Source organism: Poecile atricapillus, chromosome 5, assembly GCF_030490865.1.
Source record: "Poecile atricapillus isolate bPoeAtr1 chromosome 5, bPoeAtr1.hap1, whole genome shotgun sequence".
In the NCBI taxonomy this organism is placed as follows: Eukaryota; Metazoa; Chordata; class Aves; order Passeriformes; family Paridae; genus Poecile; species Poecile atricapillus.
In genome coordinates, this window is record NC_081253.1 from 27018922 (window position 1) to 27044246 (window position 25325).

The 25325-nt window shown below is 41.8% G+C and overlaps 2 protein-coding genes across 9 annotated transcripts in view; both read right to left on the reverse strand.

The window, feature by feature from the left end:
• Window positions 1-4965: 4965 nt before the first annotated feature.
• BZW1 (basic leucine zipper and W2 domains 1) lies at window positions 4966-14100 on the reverse strand. 2 transcript variants are annotated; one of them, XM_058840142.1, is made up of 12 exons: window positions 14034-14100; window positions 13557-13630; window positions 11656-11832; window positions 9931-10025; window positions 9619-9684; window positions 9248-9383; window positions 8577-8686; window positions 8290-8460; window positions 7881-8027; window positions 7431-7569; window positions 6466-6588; window positions 4966-6207 (listed from the first exon to the last, which is right to left on the reverse strand). In XM_058840142.1, exons 2-12 carry the CDS (start codon window positions 13618-13620, stop codon window positions 6176-6178), a joined length of 1260 nt encoding a protein of 419 aa, XP_058696125.1. In that variant the 5' UTR covers window positions 13621-13630; window positions 14034-14100; the 3' UTR covers window positions 4966-6175. The 2 variants fall into 2 exon arrangements, with proteins under 2 accessions (XP_058696125.1, XP_058696126.1); XM_058840143.1 differs by lacking the exons at window positions 13557-13630; window positions 14034-14100 and having other exon boundaries at window positions 10020-10025; window positions 11656-11733.
• Window positions 13553-25325, reverse strand: part of AOX1 (aldehyde oxidase 1) — a 45572-nt gene continuing 33799 nt past the window's right edge. For 2 of the 7 annotated variants that reach the window (XM_058840133.1, XM_058840139.1), the window contains 6 exons: window positions 25060-25174; window positions 24375-24440; window positions 23600-23788; window positions 23000-23177; window positions 14034-21765; window positions 13553-13630 (listed from right to left, as the gene is read on the reverse strand). In XM_058840133.1, coding sequence (XP_058696116.1) covers window positions 21656-21765; window positions 23000-23177; window positions 23600-23788; window positions 24375-24440; window positions 25060-25174 — 658 coding nt within the window. In that variant the 3' untranslated portion in view covers window positions 13553-13630; window positions 14034-21655. Of the gene's footprint in view, window positions 13631-14033; window positions 22055-22999; window positions 23178-23599; window positions 23789-24374; window positions 24441-25059; window positions 25175-25325 lie in introns of those variants that run through there. The other 5 variants (XM_058840136.1, XM_058840134.1, XM_058840135.1 and 2 more) reach the window with 5 other exon arrangements.

The window sequence follows — 25325 nt, forward strand, 5'->3', positions numbered from 1 at the left end:
TCTTTGGTTTTTGCATTATCTGAGTGATGTTATGTTAAAGCAATATCCTTTGCTATAATTTCATGCTACCAGTTTTGTGAAACTTTCTTGTAAAGTGTCTTTTTCTTTACTCAGCTTTCTCAAAAGAGTAAAGTAAGATACGCAATTTTTTCCCCTAGGTGAGAACAGTGTCATAAATAGATGAAACCTTTCCCTCCCAGAAGATTAAAGAACATATTTAGAGGAGTCTTGCTGCTGAGTTGGAACGATAACCTCTTCAGCCTCCCCAAAAGGTAGATGGGAGTAATTTCTTCTGCTCCTGGTACAACATTATTGCTATGAAAGAGTAAGTGTTTCTGTCCTTACCTAGCTGTTGATTCAAACTAGGTAACATGGATTTACTGTAACTTGTTTTTTCATCACTTTTTTGCACAAAGACTGGGGGGTAAACACAAGAAAGAGCACTGCCAAAAAGGCTTTGGTCACATAATGTTGAACAGATAAGAGAGGTATTTTGGACTTCTTCCCCCAGTTCTCTTTCCACTCAGTGAGCATCCCTTAGCAAAGCCCATTCTTATATGTATACATATACACACACACACACACACACACATATATATACACACATATATATATACACATACACACATACACACACACATATATATGCTTTGTAATCCTTGGGAGGCTTAAGGTCCAGCTGACTTGCAGTCTGCTTCAGACCATTATTTCCCCTTTTGAGATTTGGCCTCTTAAAATAATGGGAGCTCATTTGCAAGAGAAAGGCAAAGGTATGCCAGGTACAGATTACTGAGGTGTTAATGAGAAGAGTTAATACCTGCTTGAGGATATAAAGTTTCTGTATTCTTCAGGGAATGTTGCTTTAAGCCCCCAGCCCTTGTTCCAGACTTCACATGTTTTAGTCTAATACATCACTGTTACATGCAGGAGGAATGACATACAGGGAAATTTCCTACAGTACAAAGGAACTGTAAATAACTAGTAATTTAAAATTGCACTGAACTGGAAACAAGTTTAGGGTTTTTTTTGGGGTTTTTTTGGTTTTTTTTTTTTTTTTTTTTTGTCCACAAAAAGAAGGCTGTTACATAGAAAACATGAAATATGGCAGCACCAAGTATTTTGCTCTCTGGAGGATACACATTAAATGTAGATACTTTTTTTTTTTCCTTTATGTTGTGTATTAAAAGGAGAGTGGTCCTGTCGGGACAAAATTACAAACAAACTTTTCAAAGTTGTATTCCTTCTGTTTTCTTGGACTGGGTCTAAGCTGGAGAGCAGTGGGCAGAAGAAAATAATAGTGCATGAACTTTGAGCAGTGACAAACTTCTCCATGTGGGAAGCTGATTCCAGAGGACCACTAACCACGTCCAGGGCAGTACAGAGACGACACACAGCCTCGCCAGCAGGGTAAGAAATGAACAATTTCCCAACTCGGAGTCCCTGCCACCCCCCGCGATCCCCCGCCCCCCTCAGGCCGCCATGTTCTCTGTGCGCCTCCTCGGGCGGGCAGAAAATGGCCTCGGCCGCTGTGGCGGGGCCGGAGCCTTTCCCGGAGCCCCAGCGCGGAGCCTCTCGCCGGGGCTGCCATTCGGGGCCCGCGGACATTCGGGGCCGGGCCCGCGTCCCCTTCGCTCCGCCCGCCGGGGGCGTCCCGGGGCCGGCAGCGGCCGCCGACCTCCGACCTGAGGCGCTGCAGTCGGCTTGGGGCTGAAACGGGAGTAAAAGACGGGTTGGTAGTGAGTTAGGCCGCTTTTCCTCACTAACTAAGTGTGGGCTAACCCGAGTTCTGTCGTCTCCCATGGAAAAGCTTCACTGAAATCTTGAAAAGCCCCCTGGGCAATATTTGCCCGTGATCAGCCTTTCTTCTTCCTAAAATAATGCAGCAGTGGGGCCTGAGTAGCTTGGCAGGAGTGTCCAAGTCACGGTATGTCTTTAAAAGGCTTTTTTTAAGGAGAAGGTTACAGGTTTAAGTTCCCCTATCAAAAATACTTAACTTGAAAAAAACTCTTGAATTAAAAAACAACTTCAAAGGAGGAGCAGAGAAAAAAGCCAAAACCTGGGATGTTGAGGGAAAAAATCTTCATTATAGTTTAAATTTGATAATTAATGGTCGTGAAAATGAATTGTCTGTGATATGTAATTCAAAGAGTAAAATATCTACATTACACTTGGGTAATTTCAGTCAAACTAAGGGTCCTGGCAGGGATAGAAGACCACTTCGCCGAAGGTGCAGCAATGCTAAGGGAAAGAGGACACCATTCAGAAGTGCACAGGAGAAAATGTGCTGCAACCATCCTTCTGAAACTGCTGCCATGTCAATAATTTCTGGGCTTCTGGTATCAGCAGGCATGTTTTTAAGAATTTATTATTCTGATCAGGTCATGTGATGCCAGATTAATTTTTGAGTGGAAGATATTTAAAGAATGATGTCTTGCAGCTTTAAACAAAAAGCTGCTTTCACAGGGGCACTAGAATGATTTTAGTTATATTTACTGGATCTTTCTTTTGTAGCAATGATTCAGAAACCAGTTCTGTGAATGAAAGAGGCTGTTGTCAGTGAATTTTGAAGTTCACAGTCACAAGTCCAAGGAAGGATGTGACACTGCGCATCTGAGGAGCTCAGATCCGAGGGATTTGGTCTGAAGTGACAGCTGGTGGCAGAAGGAAATACAAGACACTTTATAATACAGTAATTCTAAACCTCCACAGGTAAGAGGTCCAATTTTAATTTAGTTTGTTTTTTTATTTTAAGAAGGTAGATTCCCATCTCACAGTAGTAATTGAGTGTTGGGCCTGTGGAATTCTGTGGCTAACAGAAGTTTATTCCTTTGGCTCATATTAGTAGCTGACTGTTTTCTGCTAGGATTCCATTTCCTTCAGTAAAAATGTATAGTTTGTACATATGCTTGTGATACCACAGAACATGGTCCTGCTATTTGTTCACTGAATATATTTGAGCAGATTAATGAACACTAACCCTTAACTGGAGTATTTGAAATATGGGCATCACTTCAAAATTTATATTACGTCAAGCATTTGCTTAACCCCTACTCTAAAATCCAAGGACAAGCTTTTAAACTAGATTTTTAATAAGTGTCACTGAAATAGCAAGGGGGTCATGCCAGACTGACTTTTTCAAGTATCATTGAGAAATCTGTAGAATTAAATATGGATGATGACTTCCCACTAGCAGGGTGGATTTTCTGATTTTTGTTATACTGTTAAAAAACCCGAAGATTGGAGTTGTAAGTTAAGATCTTAAGCCAAGGCAGTGTAAAGCAAACACATATGCTTTTATGGTTAAAAAAGTAGCTTCTTGCCAAATACTCATATAAGTTATTTAATGTTGATTGCTTAAGATGGCTATTTTAATTTGTACACAAGACTATTTAAAAATACATATGTGTACAGTGTATTCTCATGGAATGCTACCTTGGAGCAGCACAATTTCCTGTGAGTTACTGTGACCTTTAGAATGATGCAGAATCTGTTATGCTCCTCAGGTGTGTGAGAAGATTCTGGAGGCAGGGACTCGGGAATGATTTATGCAAGAACTTCAGCTGCCTTCCTCCATGGTGCCAAACTGAAAAGAGATTTAGGCACAAGGGAACGGTATGAACAGAACATTTTTACACACTGCTTTCAGTCAACATTTTGGCAGCAGCTTGGTGTGAAGGATCACTCTCTTAACATTTGCAATTTACAAGCCATGCTAGTAACAGATGTAGCTTCATCTGTCACCATCAGCAAATTCAAATACCTCAACTTTGTCATCTTGCCAATATTGCTGAAACTTGAGATTAATCAACAAAGTAAATAAAAAAAAAAAAGCAGGGTCAAGAGTAAAAAAACTCAAAGGATAAAATCTAGTACATTCTACCTTACTTTAGGAAACAGATTAGTACAGCCCCTTTTTTCCTTAATGTGAAATTGATTATTGGTTGCAGGGTACAGTGAAAAATAGTTCTTGATAACTTCCTCTAACAATGAACAAGAATGTCTCTCTGGCTTTCCCTTCAGAGCCATGGCAAGGAACTGGGGCCTTTGTCATATCACATGGTAAGAAAAGCAGGTAATTATATTTTTATGTACCTGGACAGCTATAGTTTAATTTAAATATTTTCAGATTAGGTTTAAGGCCCGTCATCTCTTTGAGAAGCTGGCTGCTCTGGTGGAGTATTCCCAGATCACTTCCCAAGCTGCAAACACAGATGTTGGTAAACTTCTACTGAAGGGCCAAAACAGAATATTTGAGTAACAAAAACAGTCTAAAGGAAATGAAAATTTTTCTGTCAAGGACAGCTGGATTGGGATGAACAAAATCCTGGTGGCAGATACTTATCAACCCCCTGTAAGTCACTGAAGCTAAGATGTGACAGGGAAAATGCTTTTGAGGAGAGAAGCTTTAAGCATAATTGTAAGATACTATTTCGTTGTTTATTTTATTTTCATGAAGGAATTCAGGAATTCAATTTTCATGAATCATGCCGGGATTCTGACCACAAGAATCTCTCTGACCTGCTTCAGAAGATTCTGGATTATATCCCAAACGAGCACTGCTCTTACTGTGCAGCACTTTCCTTTCTTCTCTCCACTGAAAGGCAGAAAGAGGGCACAGGCTCCTGCAGCTAAGCAGGCTGAGTCACACGGACCAAAGAAACTTTAACAGTGCTGACTTTCAATTTGGTTATGTTGTAAGTGCCTTACTTTCTAGTATGACTTCTTGGATACTTACCCCAGTATTGACATAAAATTTACTTACTATACAGATGAACCTGGTTTTCAAACTCGTGGGATGTTAGCACTTTTAACATGCAAGAGAGCACCCTAACAGCAAGAAAGTATTATTTTAATTACATTTTATTCAACAGTCCTTGAATCAGACAAAAGACTGTGCACTGCTTTGTACCCTGTAGTGACACTGGTGCCTTCTTTTCAGATAAGGAGCAGAGACAGCCCTTGGCATTAAGTGTAAGGATGGCCTTTATTTGCTTAAAAAAAAAAAAAGTTACAAAGTAAGGAAGATCACTGTAGTATTGAACAGATTGCATTGTGATGACCAATTTTTCCATTTATTTTAGTAGGTGTACTCTGGTTACCAATATTTCAGTTAATGCTCACTCTTAGCTTACAACAGTATAGACTTCACTTTTTTCCCCCCAATCTTTCTGAATTGAACTGTCCTGAGAATTTCCATTAGGAATTAAAGTTCCAGGGAGCAGATAAGTTGTTTGGTTTAGTGTGTGAACTGCCAGCATAAAAGAATCTCTAAACCTCAAAGGGGAGGGGTGAAGTTTTGGCTGCCTTAGGTTGGAGCAACTGTGCCATTTGCAGAGCAGCACAAAGCAGCTGCTCTCCCAGCCCCAGCCCTGCCAGTAGCAGCGCCTGGCTCGAGAAAGCTGCTGGGTAGCTCTGGGTGGAACAGCACTGCTTGTACTTCCACAACAGAAAGGGAAAAGGAAGGCACCCCCAGAGCTGCAAGGGCTCTTGACAGCCTCTCAGGAACACAGGCCACCAGCTGTGACAGACAGCAGGTTCAAAGATGCCACTCTCCATGCCCCACCATGGTAACCAATTGCTGCCACCACAACTGCTGCTTTCCTGCAGTGGGGCTCCCACCTTCCCCAAGAGTTGGAGTAGAGGATTGCTTTATGCTGTAAGTCTGGTAAAGGGATGACAAAGTACTTGGGGACATGGACAACCACCTATGACAGGGGTTATTTGTGGTACAGACTGCAGTGCCACACAAGTGATGGCCTCTTCACTTGGCAGGCTTTTCCATAGTTTAATTTGCAAGCAGACTGCCCTAAGTCTCATTCACCATATCACATCTACTCCAATACAGACAGAAATCCCAACAGATGAAGTGGATTTCACTGTGGAAGGCCTTAAATTACATTATTACAGTAGAAAATACAGGAGGTAGAAGGTAACTGAAAGGACAAATGCAGGTTAAGAGTGAAATCTAACAGCTCCTGGAAGTTACTTGAACATGTTTTTAAAAACTAAATCCAGTATTTCATTAACTATAGAAAACAGTTAAAATAAATTGCCATGAGAGCCCTTATATCATGCTTGATACAGGGAGGTAGGATGTAAGAATCAGAAGGACACATGAGACATGGACACTTATCTACAGCTCCTGTTTGCTTTACTGAGGCCAGAGTTTCACAGGTCAGTCACCCTCTTCAGCTTCAGACTCCGACTCTGCAACAGAGAGACCTCATCAGCAGCCTGGCCATGGCTCAGTCCCCGAGCCCCAGCTCAGCTGCTGCCCTGCAGCCTGCACAACAGCTGCTATTGGCTCCACATGGACTGTGCTGGCAAGCTTTTCTAGCTAGGACCAGGGGAGGGGGCACACTAGTCTCCGAGAGGCAATTAACATCCCCACTCCAAAACACAGCATTTTTGCATTAGGGTTCCCAAAATTAACAAGCTCCATGTCTAAGCTAAGCTGCTGGTTACCTTCTTCAGCATTCTTGAGCCATTCAACAAACTTCTTCATCTGCTCCAGAAAAACACTCTTTCCTTTTGCAAGATGAGCATCTTTATACCACTTGAGGATGGGTTCTTCACTCAGAACTTCAGCTGTAAAGATGGGCAAGAGCAACATTAACACAGAGAACTGCTGAGAACCTGACTGGCAGCCTTTGCTTCCTCCCCTAGAAGCTTCTTCCCTCATGTACTCCTCCTCTGGGTACAGCTGGACAGACCTGCACTAGGAGCGCCTTCAGTTTTGAAATTCAGAGAACCAGGCACTTTGGATGATTCTCATGCTGGGAGTTTCCTCAGCACTGTATGCAGGAGCTGCACTTTCACTCCCACTAACAGTCTGGAGTGTTTCAGAGTTATCTGAGATGGCACACTCTAAGCAAAGGTTAACAGCTAAGAAGAGATACAAATTCTTTTAAAGTCCAAAGCAAGTGCTTCCTGTGGTGTGTTTTTTAAATTTTACAAGTACAATAGAGTCTTCAGTTTAACAAGTTTCCATAGGTGCACAGTGTTTTTCAGTACCACCTTTTATCAGACAGTTAAAAAGAGCCCAGAGCAGCCCAGAACACATTGGTATCTCAATCTTCAGCTGCTCACAGTGTTAAGAGACCTAAGAATACACTATCATAGAACTTAACAAAATGCCTTAAAAATCTAGATTTAGCTTTGTCCTACAACTCTTAAGCAGACCTACTGTAGACAGGCACCATCTTTGTCTTGCACTTCCTACGTGCAAAGGGCCAACCACATGCACTTTTGCATTTTTACAAACAGGAGGTAGAAAATTCTTCAGCTTATGAAGAGCAATGTTGTAGCACTGATCTCCCCTAAAGAATTTATCAGAACCAAAGCATTCTGTTTGAAAAGCTTTAAAAAACCCAACCAACCAAAACCGACCCCTCAAAAAAACCCTGAAACTACAAACCCACAGAAGTTACCTTTGTAGAAGAGCACCACTATTTTCTGGAAGGCCTTCATGAAGTGAATGTTGTCATAACAATACTCCTGAATCTTCAACAGAAGAGTCAGCTCTGACTGACCTTGGGTAGTGAAGGCAGCAAGTAGAGGGCTGTATTGCTGTAACAACAACAACAGATTGGCACACACAGAGAACTTCACATTTACCACCTGACTAAAGCTGGTTTTGCAGTTTCCATCAGCCAACTGCTTAGAAATTTGCAACCATGGCCCCACCCCAGAGCAGCTCTGCAGCAGTCACTGCCTCAGGCCCTTGGCCTGTAATACTCCTCACGAGGGGGAGAATTCCCCATCTCATTCTGTCTCTGCACTAGCGGGGTTGAGCCTTAACATTTAAAAGGGAGGTGCAGACAGAAGGAAAACCAGGCTCTGCCTAAGGGGTGCAGAAGTCCATATTGAAGTTACAATACCTTCAAATGCTTAATGGCTTGCTCTGCTACCAGCTCCTCCTTTTTGTTCCACTCCACTGTGCTCATTACACTTGACCAGATTATGGCTACCACAGTCTGTTCTGAGATGTTGTTTTTCTTCATCTCCTCCTTCACATACAAGATGATCTGCCAGGAGAGTAAGAGTCAGCACAAAGGCCACATATGGCACTAAGCTAAATTAAAACTCCTCTTCTAAAGGTAACCCAGGAGGTTTCAGAATGACAGCCTACCTCCTTGATCATACAGCAGGACTCAGGACATTAAGGAAAAACCACAAAGTTACTATCAACCCCCCCCAGTCCTCATTTTAGTTCCCAGTGAGAGCTAAGTTCAGTATGAAAGAGACACAGGCACAGAAAGCACCTCCACCTTGTCTACAAACACCTACATCCTTGAATGGATCTCCCCGTGACATCTGCTCCTGCAGTTCTTTCTGCAGCTCCTTCCGAGCTCCTATGGATTGCTGGTTCCGAACATACTCAGAAAGTTCCTTCAGTCCTGCTTCAGTGAAGTACTTGGAGAAGTGTTCAACACTTTGTTTGTTGGCTGGGAAGAGTTCCTGAAAACAAAGTTTACGACTCTTTTGTACAAGAAATGTGTGTTGAGTACTTTGCTGGCAAATGCTGTTCACTAAACCGGCTTATGGAGCAGCAGAGTAGTTCCAGTGGTACTCACCATGAGCCTGTTGTCCATGTTTACTTTGCGAAGACTGACAGCCACTGCATTGATATCTTTCTCATTTATCCAGGATTTGAACAGCTTGACTGCAAAAGCTGCAGAAACACCTGTGCAGTTGGAATAATTCTATTATTAGTGAAATTCAAAACACAGGGAACCATGAGGCCTGAGTACAGGGTACCTCATTTGTCAGACTGCTCAGAGCAGCAGCTGCGCTTCCAAGCACCCCCAGCAGAGTCTGCAGTCCTACCCCCTGCCCAAGGACACTGCAGCCTCCAGCACACTGGACTACCACTCAGCATCACAAAGTCTTCCCTGTACTAAACTCTTCTTGCTGCAATTTAGGAAGCAACCTAAAGACATCACACACCTTTTGCATCCTAAAAGGTCCCTCTCCAAAATACAGTTGTGCCCTGCTGGGCAATGCTAGCGACAGCAGTCCCCAGTGTCATGCAGGGAAGTGCTACACACAAGCTTTCTCAAGAAACTTGTTTTCTCGAGTCTTAACAAGATCTTGCAGGTTATGAGGCATCACCTTTACCTTTGCTAATCCTGTAGTCTACCACCAGAGGAATCCTGTGAGCTGCAAGTGTGTACTGTCATCACAGTTTCCACCTACTTGTTATGCTTGTCTCCCCTTCCAAAGGGAGGAGCTGGGCCACACTTACCTTCCTTAACCAAGTTCTCATTGTAGAGACTGTTGAGAATTGATGCATTGAGAGTCCCGTTGGCAAGCAGAATACCCGTCAGCATGGCCAGTTTGTTCCGCTCAGATTCTGAGAACCCTTTCAAGAACAGCAGCAACTGCAGGAAAAATTAAGAAGAGCTGCATAAAACTAGCACCTCACTAAACTTTGGCCACTGTCTGTGTTTTAAACACTTTTGTTTCATCAAGCTAGCAGAAGCACTAGTCACTGGTAGTCATGCAAGCCAGCCATGCATTTTAATAATCTGTTTTATGATGTAAACCTTCTACAAAGTGATTAACTAGCAGAATGTGAAGGTTTGTTTGTCTGCTGATAAAAAAAACACTCCATACCTTTTTGACTTCATCTTCAAAGCCTTTCTCCAGGTACTTGTAACGCCTGATTAACTTGTTAAAAACCTATAAAGACATAGAGTACATTATCTTTTCTGTGAACTATCATTTGATTAGAATTTAAAAAAACTAAGTTCAGTAAAGTAGGTCTGAACTCTTTAGAGCATTTACAGCTTGGAACACTGCTACTCTACCACTTCCAGTACACTTAAAGCCAAGCATTACTTTTTACCTTAACTTACAATTACACAAATGTTTAATTTTTGACCATTAAACAGCTTTAAGTTAAATTGTCCTCATTTCATAACTAACCTGAGCAAATGCTTGCATGGTTTCTAGGTCTTCCTGTGCTGCAAACACACAGACGTTTGTGCGTGTCATGTCGTCTGCCAGGGTCCCGCCTGGGGCTGCAGGAGGATTTCAGCATTAGTAGTGTTAGTCCCAGTGAGAGCACTGAGCAGTCTCCACAGCAGAACTCCCACACCCATAACATGCAACACATTGTCCTTTCACGATGAACTCGACCGATCACCACAGACACCCTACATTTCCCTCTGTTCCACTGCTGCACCAGGACTTTAAAATCAGCTTAGATTTGAACATTTAACTATCCTGGCCCCCTACTGCTAAGGGGATTAACAACACATCTTGATTCCAGATGAGTAAGGTAACAGCCATATGAGCTCTTCCCTTAAAGGAAGACACTGAAGCTGATTAATTCCAGCAAGTGTCTTTAGTGTCTGCTGCAGTAGCGCTGCTTCACGCCTTTTACATGACAGAGTAAGACACAACAGTTGACTGAAACATGTAGAGACACACAGTTCAAAATGCAGTCCTACAGTGATGAGCTTGAAACTTTTACTTATTAGGCTGTTTCACTAATGAAGGTGCATTCAGGTCACCAGCTTCAGTTCTAGAACACCTCATCATCAATTTCTATGCCTTTCTACATACAATGGATCCTTTGTTATGTATTAGTCAGAAATATGACTTTAAAACCAGAGAGGAATATTTCTGGCAATAATACTAGAAGCTGGTAAGGCAACAGGATGTCAGTTTTTAGTCTGGCCTCCTCTGACTGAAGATCAAAGCTGGTCTTCTTAGCTACCTGTTACAGAGAGGGAGTTGAGTAAAGCACCCCATATCACCATTAACATAGCAATGCCTTGTTGCCTTCCCCAGCAGCCTCATTCCTAGAAGGAACACTTCCTAACACAAGATGCACTGGTTAACTCTTGAATGTAAACCCACAAATGGTAACAATTACAGTATGTGCTGATTGGTGAGCATCTGTTCCTCTTTGCTCTGTACACAGAGCGTGTACCTGAGTTTACAAAACTTTTCATCATCACATTTCACTTCCTCAGTCCCTGTTTTCTGCTGACTCGACTGCCCTCTCATTTCTTACTCCCTGATGTCTGCTAGAGCCCATGACCTCAATACTGTCAGTAACAAATAATTTGTAATAGCATGTCCAAGACTAAGCACTTCAGATTCTTCTGTAAACAAGTTTCCTTTCCAAAATAACAAGGCAGGATGCACAAATCATAGGATCATGTCAGAATCTTTCAGGGCAACTACTGGTCTTGTAACTACAGACCACACACCTGAAAGAATTCATCCATCTCTTATCATTAGAAGTGATATTGACCAGAGTCGAGATCTACTCCTGGTAAAAAAAACCAAAAAAACAAAAAAACCCCAACCAACAAAAACTAGCCAAACAAACAAAACCAACCACACCAACCCCACCCAAAAATCCAAACTACTTTCTTCTAACCAGAGCTTGTAAAATCTGAACTTCAAGGAATGCAAACAGACTCAAGTAAAACTAAGGCAGGTTCTACAGAGTATTTTTATGTAGTAAAAATAGTAACAGTAACTAACAGTAACTGCTCAGGTGGTTTACCACAGATTACCTTAAACCCTGTTCTACACACTCAATGGGCTCTTTAGCAGAGATTTTGCACTGAAAGAAAACGGAGCTTTTGCAGTGAAGTGAATGAAGCTGACAGCAGCCACATCAAAGGGACTTACCCAGCATTCCACCAGCCACCAGGATGTCAAAAAGTGTTTCTGCATAGCGGCGATAATCAAGTTTTGCACCAGAAGCATCAAGAAACTTTGCTACTGCCTCCAAGTCAGTGCCAGTTTCAGTTAAACCTTGAATAATACAATCCTGGAACTGAGTAGGGTCAAACCTCTCTTTTTCATCTGTAAAGCAGAAGCGTTGAAATAAGATTTCCATGAAGAGTTCTTTGTGATGATCATTACTTGGCTCTAATAAAGCTTACATGACCTCTCAGTTTGATTCGTATACCCTTATTCTCATGTTAGATCACTCTTTCCCTCCAAAACCAGAGACTTAACTCATGCTGGAAGGCAGTTTTTAATATATGCCCCTATAATTTTGTACATTTGATTTCATTACTCATCTTAGCTTTTTGGGCATCTGTTTCAGATGAAGTCTTCTGACTGACAAACTGCATAGCACTATCACATCCCAATCATCCTGGCAATTTGCTTTTTGGCTACAACGCCTCTTAACCTGCAGCTAAGTGAGTTTGAGGCAATGACTTTTCCTCACTTGCTTGGGGGAAATGTAGACATATGAGCTAACTTAATGGACTGTAACTGCAGAACTAGCTAGCATCCTTTGCTGTTGTTAAGCAGAACACACCTGATACACCAGCTCATCATTGCCTTGTTTTTACTGCATACAGAGCATAGTCAACATGCAACAAATTCACCCATGTAACTAACAGAACGTCTTAAAGAGGTCTTCAATCTTGCTCATTTCAATTTGTCCTTAGATTATGGAAATCACGAGATGAAAAGCTTCCAAAGATAAGAGAACTCAACTGCAAATCTTATTTTGAGTGCTGTCTACAACACCTTAGCCAATTCTGTTAGCAGTCTAGTAGGGCATACTGGTGTTCAGTGTCAATGCAAGTATCAACACATTGCTAACAGCTGAGTACAAGAGTGGAAATATTGGACCAGTTATTTTCCAGGGGAGATCCACAGAGCTCACTGTTCCAGAAGAGCTGCTTCACAGTCAAACTATGGTTAAATGCTTAAAAAGAGACTAAACCCATGGCTGCTGGCCTTTCATCTCCTGGACAGACCACAGCAAACTCTATCATTCAAGAGAATTTCAAGGTGCTTTGACACTCAAACAGGTTGTATAAATCAAAGTGTGCTTCTGCATGTACAGCATTTCTAAAGCTGCCTGTTAGAGCTGGAACACTGCTGGAATACAAGTAAAACTGTACTGAACAGAAACCCTAAGAGCGTCCTTACTTCCTCTTCATGTTGGAAAAAAAGTCCACCAAAATACTAAGTTACTCATCACACCTCTTCAGCCACTAACTCTCCTTATGCAAGTAACTGCATGCAGAGACAAGCCTTTACATATCCCATACTTCAGGGTTGCTTTGGATGCTAACAGGGGGACAGGTGGGTGGGTGGGTGGATTTGTGGGATTTTGTTGTGGGCTTTTCTGTCAGTTTTTAAAAATGTAAAAGAGGACAATTTAACTTTTATCCAGTGGCTAATACTGAAATTCCTACTATGTTAGATGCACCTTAGATGTATGTATTAACCTGCAACAAGCCTGTGCTGGAGCTCCCCTGTAATTCTGGGGTACTAGATCCTTCTGTTTGCAGGCTGAAAACACTCAGGACAGTTCTAGCATGACCGTCTTTTAAGCGAAGGTTGTCACAGTAAGTTCAGTGACAATTCTGACTGCCAAATATTTTTTATTAGTGCAGAGAAAATTCCAGTCAGCCTCAAGACTGCACATAGCATAGTCTCATGTAAAAAAATTATGGTGAGCGCATGAAAGCACTGGTTTGTTTACTGACAGAAGGCGGTGTTTTACCGTACACACAGCACTGGCAGCCGGCCCTGGCAGTGGGCACGGTGCGGTCACTCACCTCTTTTTCTGGTTTTAAAACGCTGGCCCGATAGTGTCGGCTTCTGCGGCTTTTGATTATTCATAAAAGACACCCTGCAAGGAAGCAGAGACACCAGTGAGGACGCTGCGGGCAGCGGCCGCGCTGCGCCGCTCCTCCCTCCAGCTCCCGCGGCGCCGGGCGGCTGCGGGCGGCGCCGGCCCCCGCCCGGCTCCCGGCACGCACCGGGCTCCCCGGGCGGAGGCGGCCGCAGGGCGGAGCCGGGGCCCGCGGTGTCCGCGCCTCTCGCCCCTCGGCCCCGCAGCACGGCCTGAGCTGCCGGTGCCTTCGCTGCGCCAACACTGCCCCGCTCCGGGGTACCGGTGCGGGGGAAGGAGAAGCGCTACACCGCCTCCCTCCCCCGGCCTCCACCGCAGCGCGGCGCGGAGCGGCCCTTACGGCCCAGGCTGCAGCAGCCCGCCCCAGCCGGCCGCCCCCCGCCCGCGCCCGTCTCCTCACCGACTTTAAGGCAGAGAGAAAATGCCCGAGCGGCCCGGAGCGGAGACGGGCAGGAACGGCAGCGAGGAGTGGCGGCAGCGAGAGCTCTGCAAGCGGAACCGACGCCAGAGGAAGAGGGGAGGGCCGCGCTCCGCCCCGCCCTGCCCGAGAGGATGGAGGGAAGGGGCGGAGAGCGGGGCAGGTTCTCTCGGAGCCGCGTGTGCTGCCGGCCTGCTGGCTCCTGGCTGGCTGTGACCTGCCAGCGGGGCTGCCCGGCCGAGCCCCTCCCCGGGCTTACCGCGCCCGGGACCCAGCGCCTGGTGCCTCCCGCGCTGCCCGGCCCTGCGGCGGAGCCAGCCCGGCACCGCAGAGACACCTCGCCCCTGGCCTGCTCTGCGGCCCACGGAGCGCAGCCGATAAGTGCTGGGGCAGCACCGGGATCTGCGGTGCATCGAACTTCAGTACCAAACCTGCTGTGCTCCTTGACCCTAGATTTGTTGTTGCGGTTGTGATAATTTCTTCTTTCAGATCCTGGTGGTAACAGCACCGTACAAGCACTTGGCATATTGTAGTCTGTGCGGACAGGACTATGGGTTACAAGCTCTGCCCATCACACAGCAAAGTCCCTGGGCTCTAGAAGCGCAGGCCTTCTCTACTGCCGTTTAAACACGGGTTCTTTCACTAGCAATCAACATGTCTCATCCTACCTTCAGGCTGTAGGGTAGTCGGTCTGACAGCAGACAGCATAAACACATCCAGTGTGTTAGTGGAGGCCCTTTAATACTGTGTTATAAAGACGGGCTGCCAAACTCGCACAGCAGCACAGAGAACACGGGGAATACTCTCCGTGTAGGATGGGACTTGCAACTGCAGCTCAGTTCTGTGCTCCCCAAAAGGCCAAACCAACTTAGAAAACACAACTTTCCTTTTAGACTGTACACAGCTGAAAATTTCCACCAGATTTAAGTGCAATGTTCCTGTGCCTAAAGCTCTTGAAATGACCAAACAAAGCACTGGGCTGCAGTAGGGAAAACATGATCATTCTTATTATCAGTAGGAGCCAGATTTCATCTTGTACCATTTTTGTTACTATTTTGTCCTTGAAACAATACTGGTAATAGATCTCAGTGCCATGAAATAGCAGTACAGTGCCGTACAAGTTTTATTCAAAAAGCTTTTTTGCAGATTCTAGTTAACAGCCTGATGAAATCTCCAAAACTCTAACTTTAAAAATACCACATTCAGAGGAAGTATTTTCACCTTAATATTAGCAAATATTTGTCAATTAATTCTAAACCCAATTGGTGCTCATTCTAAAATGACAGCATTTGTCTAAATCACAATTAATTAAAAAGCCGAGAAGAAAAATCAGAAATTAGTAAAATCACATTTTAAGGAAAGGAAACACGAAGATGTAATAGTTCTTGTTGTAAGTTTCCTAAAGTCTTTGATCTTACAAAACTGCAAAGCCCATTACCATTTGAGTTTTCCCAACAGCTGTAGTTTCTTACACTTTACCAAGAGAAAAGAACAGGAAAATTTTACCAATGTAAAGGAATAAGATTTTTTTTGTATCTCTACAAATTTAGATTAAATGTGATTTATTTGAGGGTCTGTGCAGGCCACATTCTCTTCTATACCATGCTAATTTAAACCTGCACTGTCATCATTGAAATAAATGAAAATAAATGTGTGTTTGAGTAAATGAGCTCAGGATCTGAACTAATGCAATACCTGCTGAGCATCTCCAGAGTTGTTTCTTATGCTAGTGTTTTGGGTAGAGAATGATGTTGTTAAACATGTTCTTACTGTTCATTTTATGGCTTTGAACTATCAAAGCTGAATATTGATTTGTATGCATACTTGCACTGGCTCAGCTCAGCCATTTCCTTTTCTCCCTCTCAAATACCTTTACACTTATTTTTCAGACTCCTTTCCTCATGGGGAAACGTTCCAGCAAGATTCATACAGCTGCCACTGGATCACTTTAAAACTTCCTTTTCAAAGCAATGTCTGTCAGTGCCAGTTGTTTGGCACGGCTGAGTTAAACGGTGAGCTGCCACACCTATAACTCCTGTTGGCATGGTTCCCCTCTCGGCCCTCCCCTCCACCTTTCCCTCTTGGTCACCTGCTGATGGGTGCTATGGGCAACCTCACCCCTGTTAGGAAAACAGCTGGTGCTGGGATCCTGTCCTGCTGCTTGACCCTTCCTACCTCCAGTACCGCTCCCTCACCTTGTGCCCTCTTCTCAGCCGGGGGTGAATGCATCAGCTTCGTCCTGCTTCACCATTTTGCTGGAAAGAAGGGGCAAAACTGTGGGTAAGACAGAGGAGGAGTGAGCGATGTCAAGGCAGTGAATAGCAGTGATTATATTCCACCTCTGGGAGAGGCCAGAGTTGACAGTGGTTCATAGAGATCTGATGATGTGGAGCATGCCTGAGGTGGGCTGCCAGGAAGCAGAGTTAAGCTGGTGTGTTACTGGGGTGCTAATGTATCCATGCCTAGAAATACTTAGCAGTATGTACTTTTAGAATCTCTGTTTTACTGAAATAGTGATACATTGCCCATCATTAATTTGTACAGCATCTCCTTCTGATCTTTGGGATTTTTTTTTCTCTGGAAGAACAGAAAAAAAATAGACAGTTGTGACTCTCAAACTGTAGAGGAAGTATGTACTGGATGTACAAATGACAAAATGGTATTATTTGTGATCTGCTCTTTGTTGCAAGTATTTTCAAAATTCCATGCAAATTCATTTAAGTTCTTGAGGTAACTCCAGAACTGTTCCAGTGTAGCACAAAACACATTAATGACAAGTCTTTTACTTGGCAGGACAAGAGAACTTATATCTTGTTCTACCAAGATATAAGTGTGTGATATATATCTGTATCTATCTATGTGTGTGTGTGTAAGTATGACAGTTCTTTCTTGCAGGAATGCTTGCAGTAAGTGGCTGAAGGAGTCCTTAGCAAAGCAGTACTAATCTGTATCAATGGCCTCAATTTTCTCAAGTTATAAAAGGTTGGGAAATCAACCAATTTACCTGTAGTGAACAGTGGCATCCTTGTAACTGAACAGGTAATTAAGCTCATATCTCCACAGCACAGGTGAGTTCTCAGCCCGAAAGGCTCAGATTACAGGAACTGACAGTGGGGGCCATGATGTTTGCAAAGAAAGCCTACAGTTCTTATGTGTTCCTGGAGATAGTACATCATCTTCTGGTGACTGGATAACAGTCAGAGGGGCCTGAATTGTTGGGATTTATACAGATCAGACCAGGGAGAAACTGCCTCCATCCCTTTGTTCTGGCTTTCAGACAGTAAGTGAATACCATTGCCAAAAGACCAGAGAATTTTCAAGCCTCTATCCAAGATTTACTGCCAAAGAGATAAAAAAGATGACGTCATTGAGATAACCCCCCAGGGAGGGTTCAGGACTGAAGTTCCTTTTTAATTTAGTCTTGTCATCTTTAATTAATTTTAGTTATATCACTCCTTTGATTTAGTTAAATCAACTTACTTCTTGGCTGCCACAGCTGCAACTACAACAAAGAGTGATGGTTTAGTACCTTCCCCCCAAATGCTCCACCAACATGTTTCACATGGCACACATAATTTTTTTGGACTGGAGGTTTTAAACTGAAGCCACCAATTCCTGCAAAAGTGAGCATCCAGAATCTTACCTATCAAAATACATGTTAAAAGAATGCCTATTTTCCATGACTAACTATATATTAAAAGCTATCAGGTTTAAGACTTCAGGGCAGAAAAATAGTTGCTATAGGAACAAACAAACAAAAAAATTTCAAACAACTAAAAATGCCAATGAAAGCACAATCTAGTCTTTAAAAGAACAGTGGAAATGTAAAACCAGCTCTGTAAACTAGTTTGATTATCTGATGCCAGTTATGATAATCCCTATATAGAACTGCACATTGCATCTGCAGCTGGAGATAAAGCATGGACTGAAACAGCAAGCCAAATGGAACTGAGGGATTGTTTACAGCACACAGTCAGTGTCACTAAAACACTGACATTGCATTTCGAAAATACCTCCCCTGACAGTGCTTCCAAAGGTGTAAACAGAACTTTAACTTGTCAGGCTGACAAAAAGAAAAGCTTCAAAAGTGCAAGCCAGCAATGAACTGCAAAAGTTAATACTAAACATGTAGAAATTAACATATATTCTTTGAAACTGTTGCTTGCTACCGGCCTACAATCCAACTTTAATGTTAAGTGGGACCTGTTAGATTTTTGCCCCAAAACTTCACATCATTCATATGTTATTATTATTTCCATATTAATTTATCATTATTTACACATTATTCTGACTCCATCATCATCAGTCACTACTCATACAAGCAATGCAACTTGTCTGAAATACGTTATCTCAAGGAGAAGACACTCATTACTGCAAAAGCAATTTCCCAGGATTGTACAGATTATCACTGATTTTAGGAGGATTTAACCAATATATCTAAGACAGAATTAGTATTTTCTCTACAAGAAGATTACAGTCATATTATCTATCCAAGATACCCTTTGTTCATCCCATAGTAACACTGCTTATTTGTGTCTGTACTGCTCTGTATAATACCAACAGCACAAGACCTGATGTTCCACTCTGCTTCAGCAGCAGTCAGGCCACTTATTTTCATAAAAGAATTCAGATAAATTAATCTGAATTGGGAACACCCTTAGGGGGTTTCAAGAGAAGCAGAGAAATATGAAAGCAACTCCTGGTCATGTAGTTCAGCTTCAAGATTATTTAGAAAGGTAAGAAACAAGTATGACAGAATCACAGAATAGTGTTAGAAGGAATCCATAAGGATTGTCAAGTCCAACTCTTAATGAATGGTCCATGTGTGCACTGAACCCACCATTAACACTGTGTTTTACCTGACACATACAAAGCCATTTCTTTATCTTGCACTCTTGGAATAACAACCACCCTATTTGTTTCCATGCAAAAATGTTCCTGTCTCCCATGTGAAATTTACCCATTATGTATATAATTATAGGAAAAATAAACTGGGTTTCAAATGAACTGCAAGGGAATTCATATTTGACTATCTATGTGTATATAAGGCAGAGAAAGTTTTGTCACAGAAGAAAAATACTTCCATTTATTTTCTGTTTCTTTAAATCTCAGGCTTGCACCTCCTTTATTTATAGACCTGTGTCAGGAGAAAATTATTCAATCAGTATCAATTTAACAACTCATGCATTTTTCTTCTTTAAGAGGTTACATCTCTTCTGTTATAGCAGGACTATGTATTCTTCTGAATCACTCTATGAGGGAAAATACAACTTTCTTATTCCTCTTCCTTTTTTAACTTCTTTCCATCAGTTACTTTTTTTCTACCCATTTCCACCCACTTTTGTACCATTTTCATTAAAGAGAGGGAAATCTCTCAGGACAGCATAACAGTTAATTCTGCAAATTCTGTGCTTTACCCTCAACTTTATGCCATCCTTGAGTGTGACAATATTGGCCTGGTGGTTATTCCTGAAACGTGTTTCCTGGAACACGTGTTCATGCAGTAATGAGAATCAGAACTGAAGCTGCTAAAGGGTGGCATGACATTTGATTTGGGACAGTTTGAAACAGTAAAAAGCAGAGCAGAAAAAAATCATCAGAGGTCAGAATCTATTTGGAGAAGAGTGACAGAATTGAGGTGGACAAGCCCAAAAAAGTGAAGCAAGCCACACCTTTGCAGACTTCAGCATCACCACTGCTTCAAACAATCGTCTTTCATACTGTCTGCTTCAGAGAAAATGCATCTGAAGTCAGGAATACAGTCGGGAATCATTCTAATTCCTTCTTTCCCATCTTGCTAAAGAGACAGGTAAATTACTATTCTGGCCAGTGTTGACTAGACTGAAAAATGGTTTCATCCATTTTTTTGCTATTTAAATTCTCATCATCAATCTCCTCTTATTATTTCAAAGTCAGCCCGTAATTGAAAGCATTTCAGACCTACTTAATTAAAATACATCTTTGGTGCTCTTTGTTGTTGAACTGCTAATAGTTCACATTAACTTTAAACAGACTATTATGAGGGACCATGAAAATCTTCCAACATTTACATTTTGGTTGGGCTTTTACTGAGTAAAGAGTACACTGTAAAACATATATTTTTAATCTCTTACAGGACAAAAAACAAATTCTTGGATGACGCTGAAAGTTTTAGTGGCAAACTGCTAAGAAGTAGCAAAACTTTGATTTTAAAAGTTTTTAAATTTTGCAACAAAACAAGAGGTGAAAATTCATGATGAAATTTGAAAATTTTTAATTTAAGTCCTCCCATGAACAAACTTTCATATGCCAATCACCTCTCCTTTTCATAATGTAGCTTTACAAATAGATCTTTCAGACTTGAACAATCACAGAGGTGCTGCAGTAGGTAATTCCATTTATTTGTCCTGAGGCCCACTGCACAGTTTAACTAAATTCTGCTGAGCTCTTACATCTCGGAAAGCTGTGTCCCTGTTTGTGCTGTGTCAGGACAGCCTGATCTGCACAACACCTTGAGGGCAAGGAGTGCATCTGCACCCTGAACTCCCAGGAAAACTATAAAAATATAAAAGATTGCCCACAGTGTCAAATGTTTCAGCAGCTTCATGTTACAATTAGTAGAGGCTTAAGAATGAAAATTTAGAAGGGCAAAGTTCTCATTATAACAGTTCCAGATAGAATCTGAAAAGAAAGCTGACAAGCAGAGTTCTTCTGTATTCTACTTTTCTACCCAGACCTGGTGGAGGGAGAAAAATTTCCTCCATCACCAGTCTACAACCTTCATTCAGATCTGATCATTACACTGTAAAAAACACACTTTTTTATATGTAACAGGAAGCTAAAGATACTGTGAAGTAGCTGAGAAGTATAAGTTGTCACTTCCAATGATTACAATTACTATCACCTGCCTGGTCTCAAGCTGCTGTATATCTTCCAGTCCTGTGCTCTCCTGTGCCATGTCTCTCCTGTCTTATGACATCTAAAATGGTCTGGACACCTATGTTTAAGCAACTGCATTTCACTGACTCATCATGGTTACAGAGAAACAAACTGAAACAATAAAGACTTCATATCTTAATAGCCAATGCTAAAGCTGTTTAAGCAACTGACCTAATTTCTGTTGCAGATATTATGTCAGCTCAACAAATGAAGGAAAGAGAAGAGAAATTGTGGAACACTGAGAGGTGGTGAAATAGTAAGAGCCTGCAGGCTGACATGCCATCCATTCCCCCATTCAAAGCACACTGAACTCCATGTCAATTTTCCCATTGTGTTCAGATTCTTTTGGCTTGCTCCATGAGATAAAGAAAGCTTCTGGTGGAAATTACAACTCTGTCAACTTTTGGGATAAAATTTTACATATCTAGGCCAGCCATGGCAACTTACCTGGCATAGCAAAAGAGAATCATAACTCTTGTTTCTTACATGTTTTTAACACAAAGACACCTGTGCCAAAAGATTCTAAACCAGCTTTACTACAAGTCAAAGCACCACTTCTGGTCAAAAAGGTTCTGAATACAACAAACAAGGCTCTGATTCTTTGACACAGATCTCTGCACTCACACTTCACTGCAAGACTCAAATCTGAATTAGAAAATTAGCTGAAGCCATTACAAAATCATTTATCATATGAAGTTGTTTAGTGTAATATGAGGCAGTAAGTTATCTAGCATACCTTTACACTTCATTCTAACTTTCCTCTCCTGCAGCATTTGAGTTGTGCTGATCAGCAGATCTACCGTGTTAAAAAGATATGGTTCAAATGCAGAAGATTTATTTTTAACAATTAAATGCAGTCATTTAAGCAAAATACTGTAATGAGTACACTGGAGGAAGAATGAAGATAAAGATGTAAGATATAAAATGCGTATGTTTGGAAGCTGATTCTATTCAGAAAAAGAGAAAATACATTTGTTTGTGTATTGATAGGGGCAGTAAATCAGTTTTCCATTCCGGTCATGTGCACTATGGTTTGTCATTCACACAGATGTGGCCCGAGGAGGAAGCACTTCATTGTTTGCCATCTAAGAGATAAGCAAGAAATGACAACAGTCACTTTATTTGACTGGCAACCTCCCAGCACTGCCCTTATCAGGTGCCTCTAAGTCAGTGATAACTGGGATTAGGACTGAAGAGGGATGGAGAAGCACAGTCCCTGCTCTGGTGAACCCTCACCTCCTGCAAGTTCCTGCACTGAGAGTACACTCACAAATTACTGATTCAGGGGCCAATGGTGCCTCACCACAATCACAGAAATATCATGGGAGTAATCTGTGAATGACAGCTCAAGAGTTTCCATAGCAGAGCCTCAGAGGTTTAGGGCATAGCATGGATTTATATGCTGGCAAGGACCTTGCCTCACTAAGTAAAAACTTACCCAGAAAAAGAATTGTAATAGCAGTGGGAACATGACTACAGTGAGCAGTTGCAGAAAACAGAGCATAAAGGATCAGCATTATACAAAGTGTATTGCCTTGTTTGTTTTCCTTCTGTCTCTTTGTGTTAGCTCTGAGTTAATTATTTTTCTCCCAAAGCGTACTGGGCATAGCAAGGAGTACTAGAATGAAGTGACAGTACCAGCATGCAGTCAATGGGGCAAAGCACCTGGAAGGAGACTAAAGACACTTAGAGGCTGATCCATTGCACGTTAATAAAATGAGCGATTTAATCTCTATGGGATTTGACATCCAGAAGAAAGGAGGAGGGTTCAGGGAAAGAGAGGGCTGTAACAATTATGTAAATTTAAAAGAAAAAAAATATACAAAGCCCAGGGAAATTCCTGTACAATGCTTGAATAGCTTTTGTTGAAATAACTTGTGTAAATGGGACCTGATACCAGACATTTCAATTACGAGGAGCTGTATATAAAACATGACTGGTTGGAGACATCATTAAGCACTCCACTATTTAGGGATGCCAGAAATAGTGAACACTCCTTCCCAGCCATTGTTAAACAGAGCCTTCCTCACCTTCTCTTACTATGTCAGTAAAGGCATCAGCACAGTTTGCTCGTATTTGCTCAGCAGTCAGGGGACTGTTCAGTGCAAAGGTCTTGTTCAGTCCTCTTTCATTCCTCACACTGGTTACTGCATCTCTCAAAGCAAAGAACACAGAGCATCCCAAGAAAAATCCTGCCTCACCGATCCCCTGAAAAAGATTTAAAAGAGCCAGTCTCTCATATAAATACACACATACAGTCCTATTTTGTATTGCATAGTACACACAAGTAAGCTGCACACTCTGAATGACACTATGATTTCTCCATCAATTAATATTTTTATTCTAACTTTTCAGTTTATCACCACATTTAGAAGTATGCCTTTAAATTCATCTTGCAGCTTCTGTGTGTGGTCTGTCAACAAAACTCTACTTGCCAGCCATTAAAGTGACACAACATATCTGGCTTTATGTCTTATTAGCTTCCCTGATGTCATATATAAAACAATTTACTGGACACTTGTTTGAAATGCTAAAGGAGAGAAACTGAAAACTTATATGTGTTTTATATCAAAGTAATTTCTTAGTTTGGCTTGGGATCTAAGAATTTGGCCCCGTGATGATATGCTTACCTTGGATGCATAGATGGCATAAGGATTTTGAGAAGATGACAGCAGGGAAACACTAAACTGTTCTGGAATATCACAAACAGCAGGAATCTTATACTGATCCGGACCCCGAGTATAGAGGACTCCTTCTGAAGAATACTTTAGCTCCTCCATTGTGTACAGTCCAATGCCTTGAATAAAAGCACCTTCAATCTTTAAATAAGAAAATAAATAGCATTTATGTACCCATGTTTGGTTTACCGAGAAAACTTCACCAAGAACTCATTTGTATCACTAGCTGTTACTCTAATATATGTTAGGCCTAATGCACTTCTGTTTGCATAATGAGATTCTTCCACATTTTGGGGCAAATGTAATGGGATAGCTTTCACACTCCTCTCTCATACCTGAGAAGACAAATGCTTGTATTATGAATCGATGAGATCTGTGGACCAGCCTGCAATGAATAAAGATGTTTCCCTGCTATCAAGTGGGGAAGGCAGGTCAAACAACTTGGAGACTGTAGATCACAAGCAGGATTTAAGTCCCGTAGATAGAAGACATACACACATACTGGAAGTACTACAGGTTGAAACCATGGGTAAAATTCAAGCTTCTTTGACATCTACAGAGTTCTGACATTAATTCTATGGGAGCAAGTCTACAAGCAAAAGACATTCTAATATGATCTATAATCTAGTAAGAAATTAATGTTTTCTGAATTAATGAGGTGATCTTCATTTCAGACAAGGACAACAGTGTAATAGAAATAAGCCATCAGAAAATTCTTGGCACGTACCTGTCCTATATCCACAGCTGGATTTATGCTGCATCCAATGTCCATAATAATGTCTGTTCTGAGGTTCTGTTAATAAAATTCAGAGTTATATTACCCAGAGAGATTGACTGAGCATTGGAAGATGATGTGGGTCAGATGATGTGGTATTCAGCGAAATAAGAAATACTGAGATAGAGGCCCCTCCATGTACATAATTTCAGAATAATTTCCAATATCTCATCTCAAGCAAAATGGGCTTGGTCTCAACTTTTACAGAAGTTTAGCCAGACAGAAGCCTTTAGAAGACAGCTCTGCCAGATTTTTCTCATTGCCCAAGGAAATCGCCATACAAATGTACAGATAGAGGGCATATGATCATCAGTCTATAGCCTTTAGCTATCCAGATGGTCAAAAGCCTGGAAGTAGAATATTGCTATAAGGTGTTTGCTGGACAACAGGGACAGAACATGCAAAGAACGTTAGATGTCAGCCATAACCCAAAAGGTGAACACATATGACACTGACATGTGTGTCAGAAGCTGGTTAATACTGCAGTTTTCATTCTGCTCCACCTGTAATTCAAATATACATAGTTGATGTATTTACTATCATGTGAAGACAGGTGACTTATTAACCCCAAATCTGAATAATTGTTGGAGCAGCCTTATTCACATTACTTTCAAAACTTCTGACATTCAGTTATTACCTTGTGATCTCCTGTTAGACAGTTAATTTCAACCTCCGAACAAGCAGCTCCAAAAATAAAATATGTGAATGGATGTCCTTCCCCTTTCTCCCAGTCCATGTATTCATTGTAACCTCTGATGGAAGAAACAAAGTCCACAAGAAGAAAATTGACCACAGTTTGTATTATAACAAAGCAGATAAGCACAAAATTTTGAAACATCTTGTGCAATCTTAAGTACAATACCTTAAGGGGAAGCTTAAGTAACAGCTCAGAACTTCAAAATT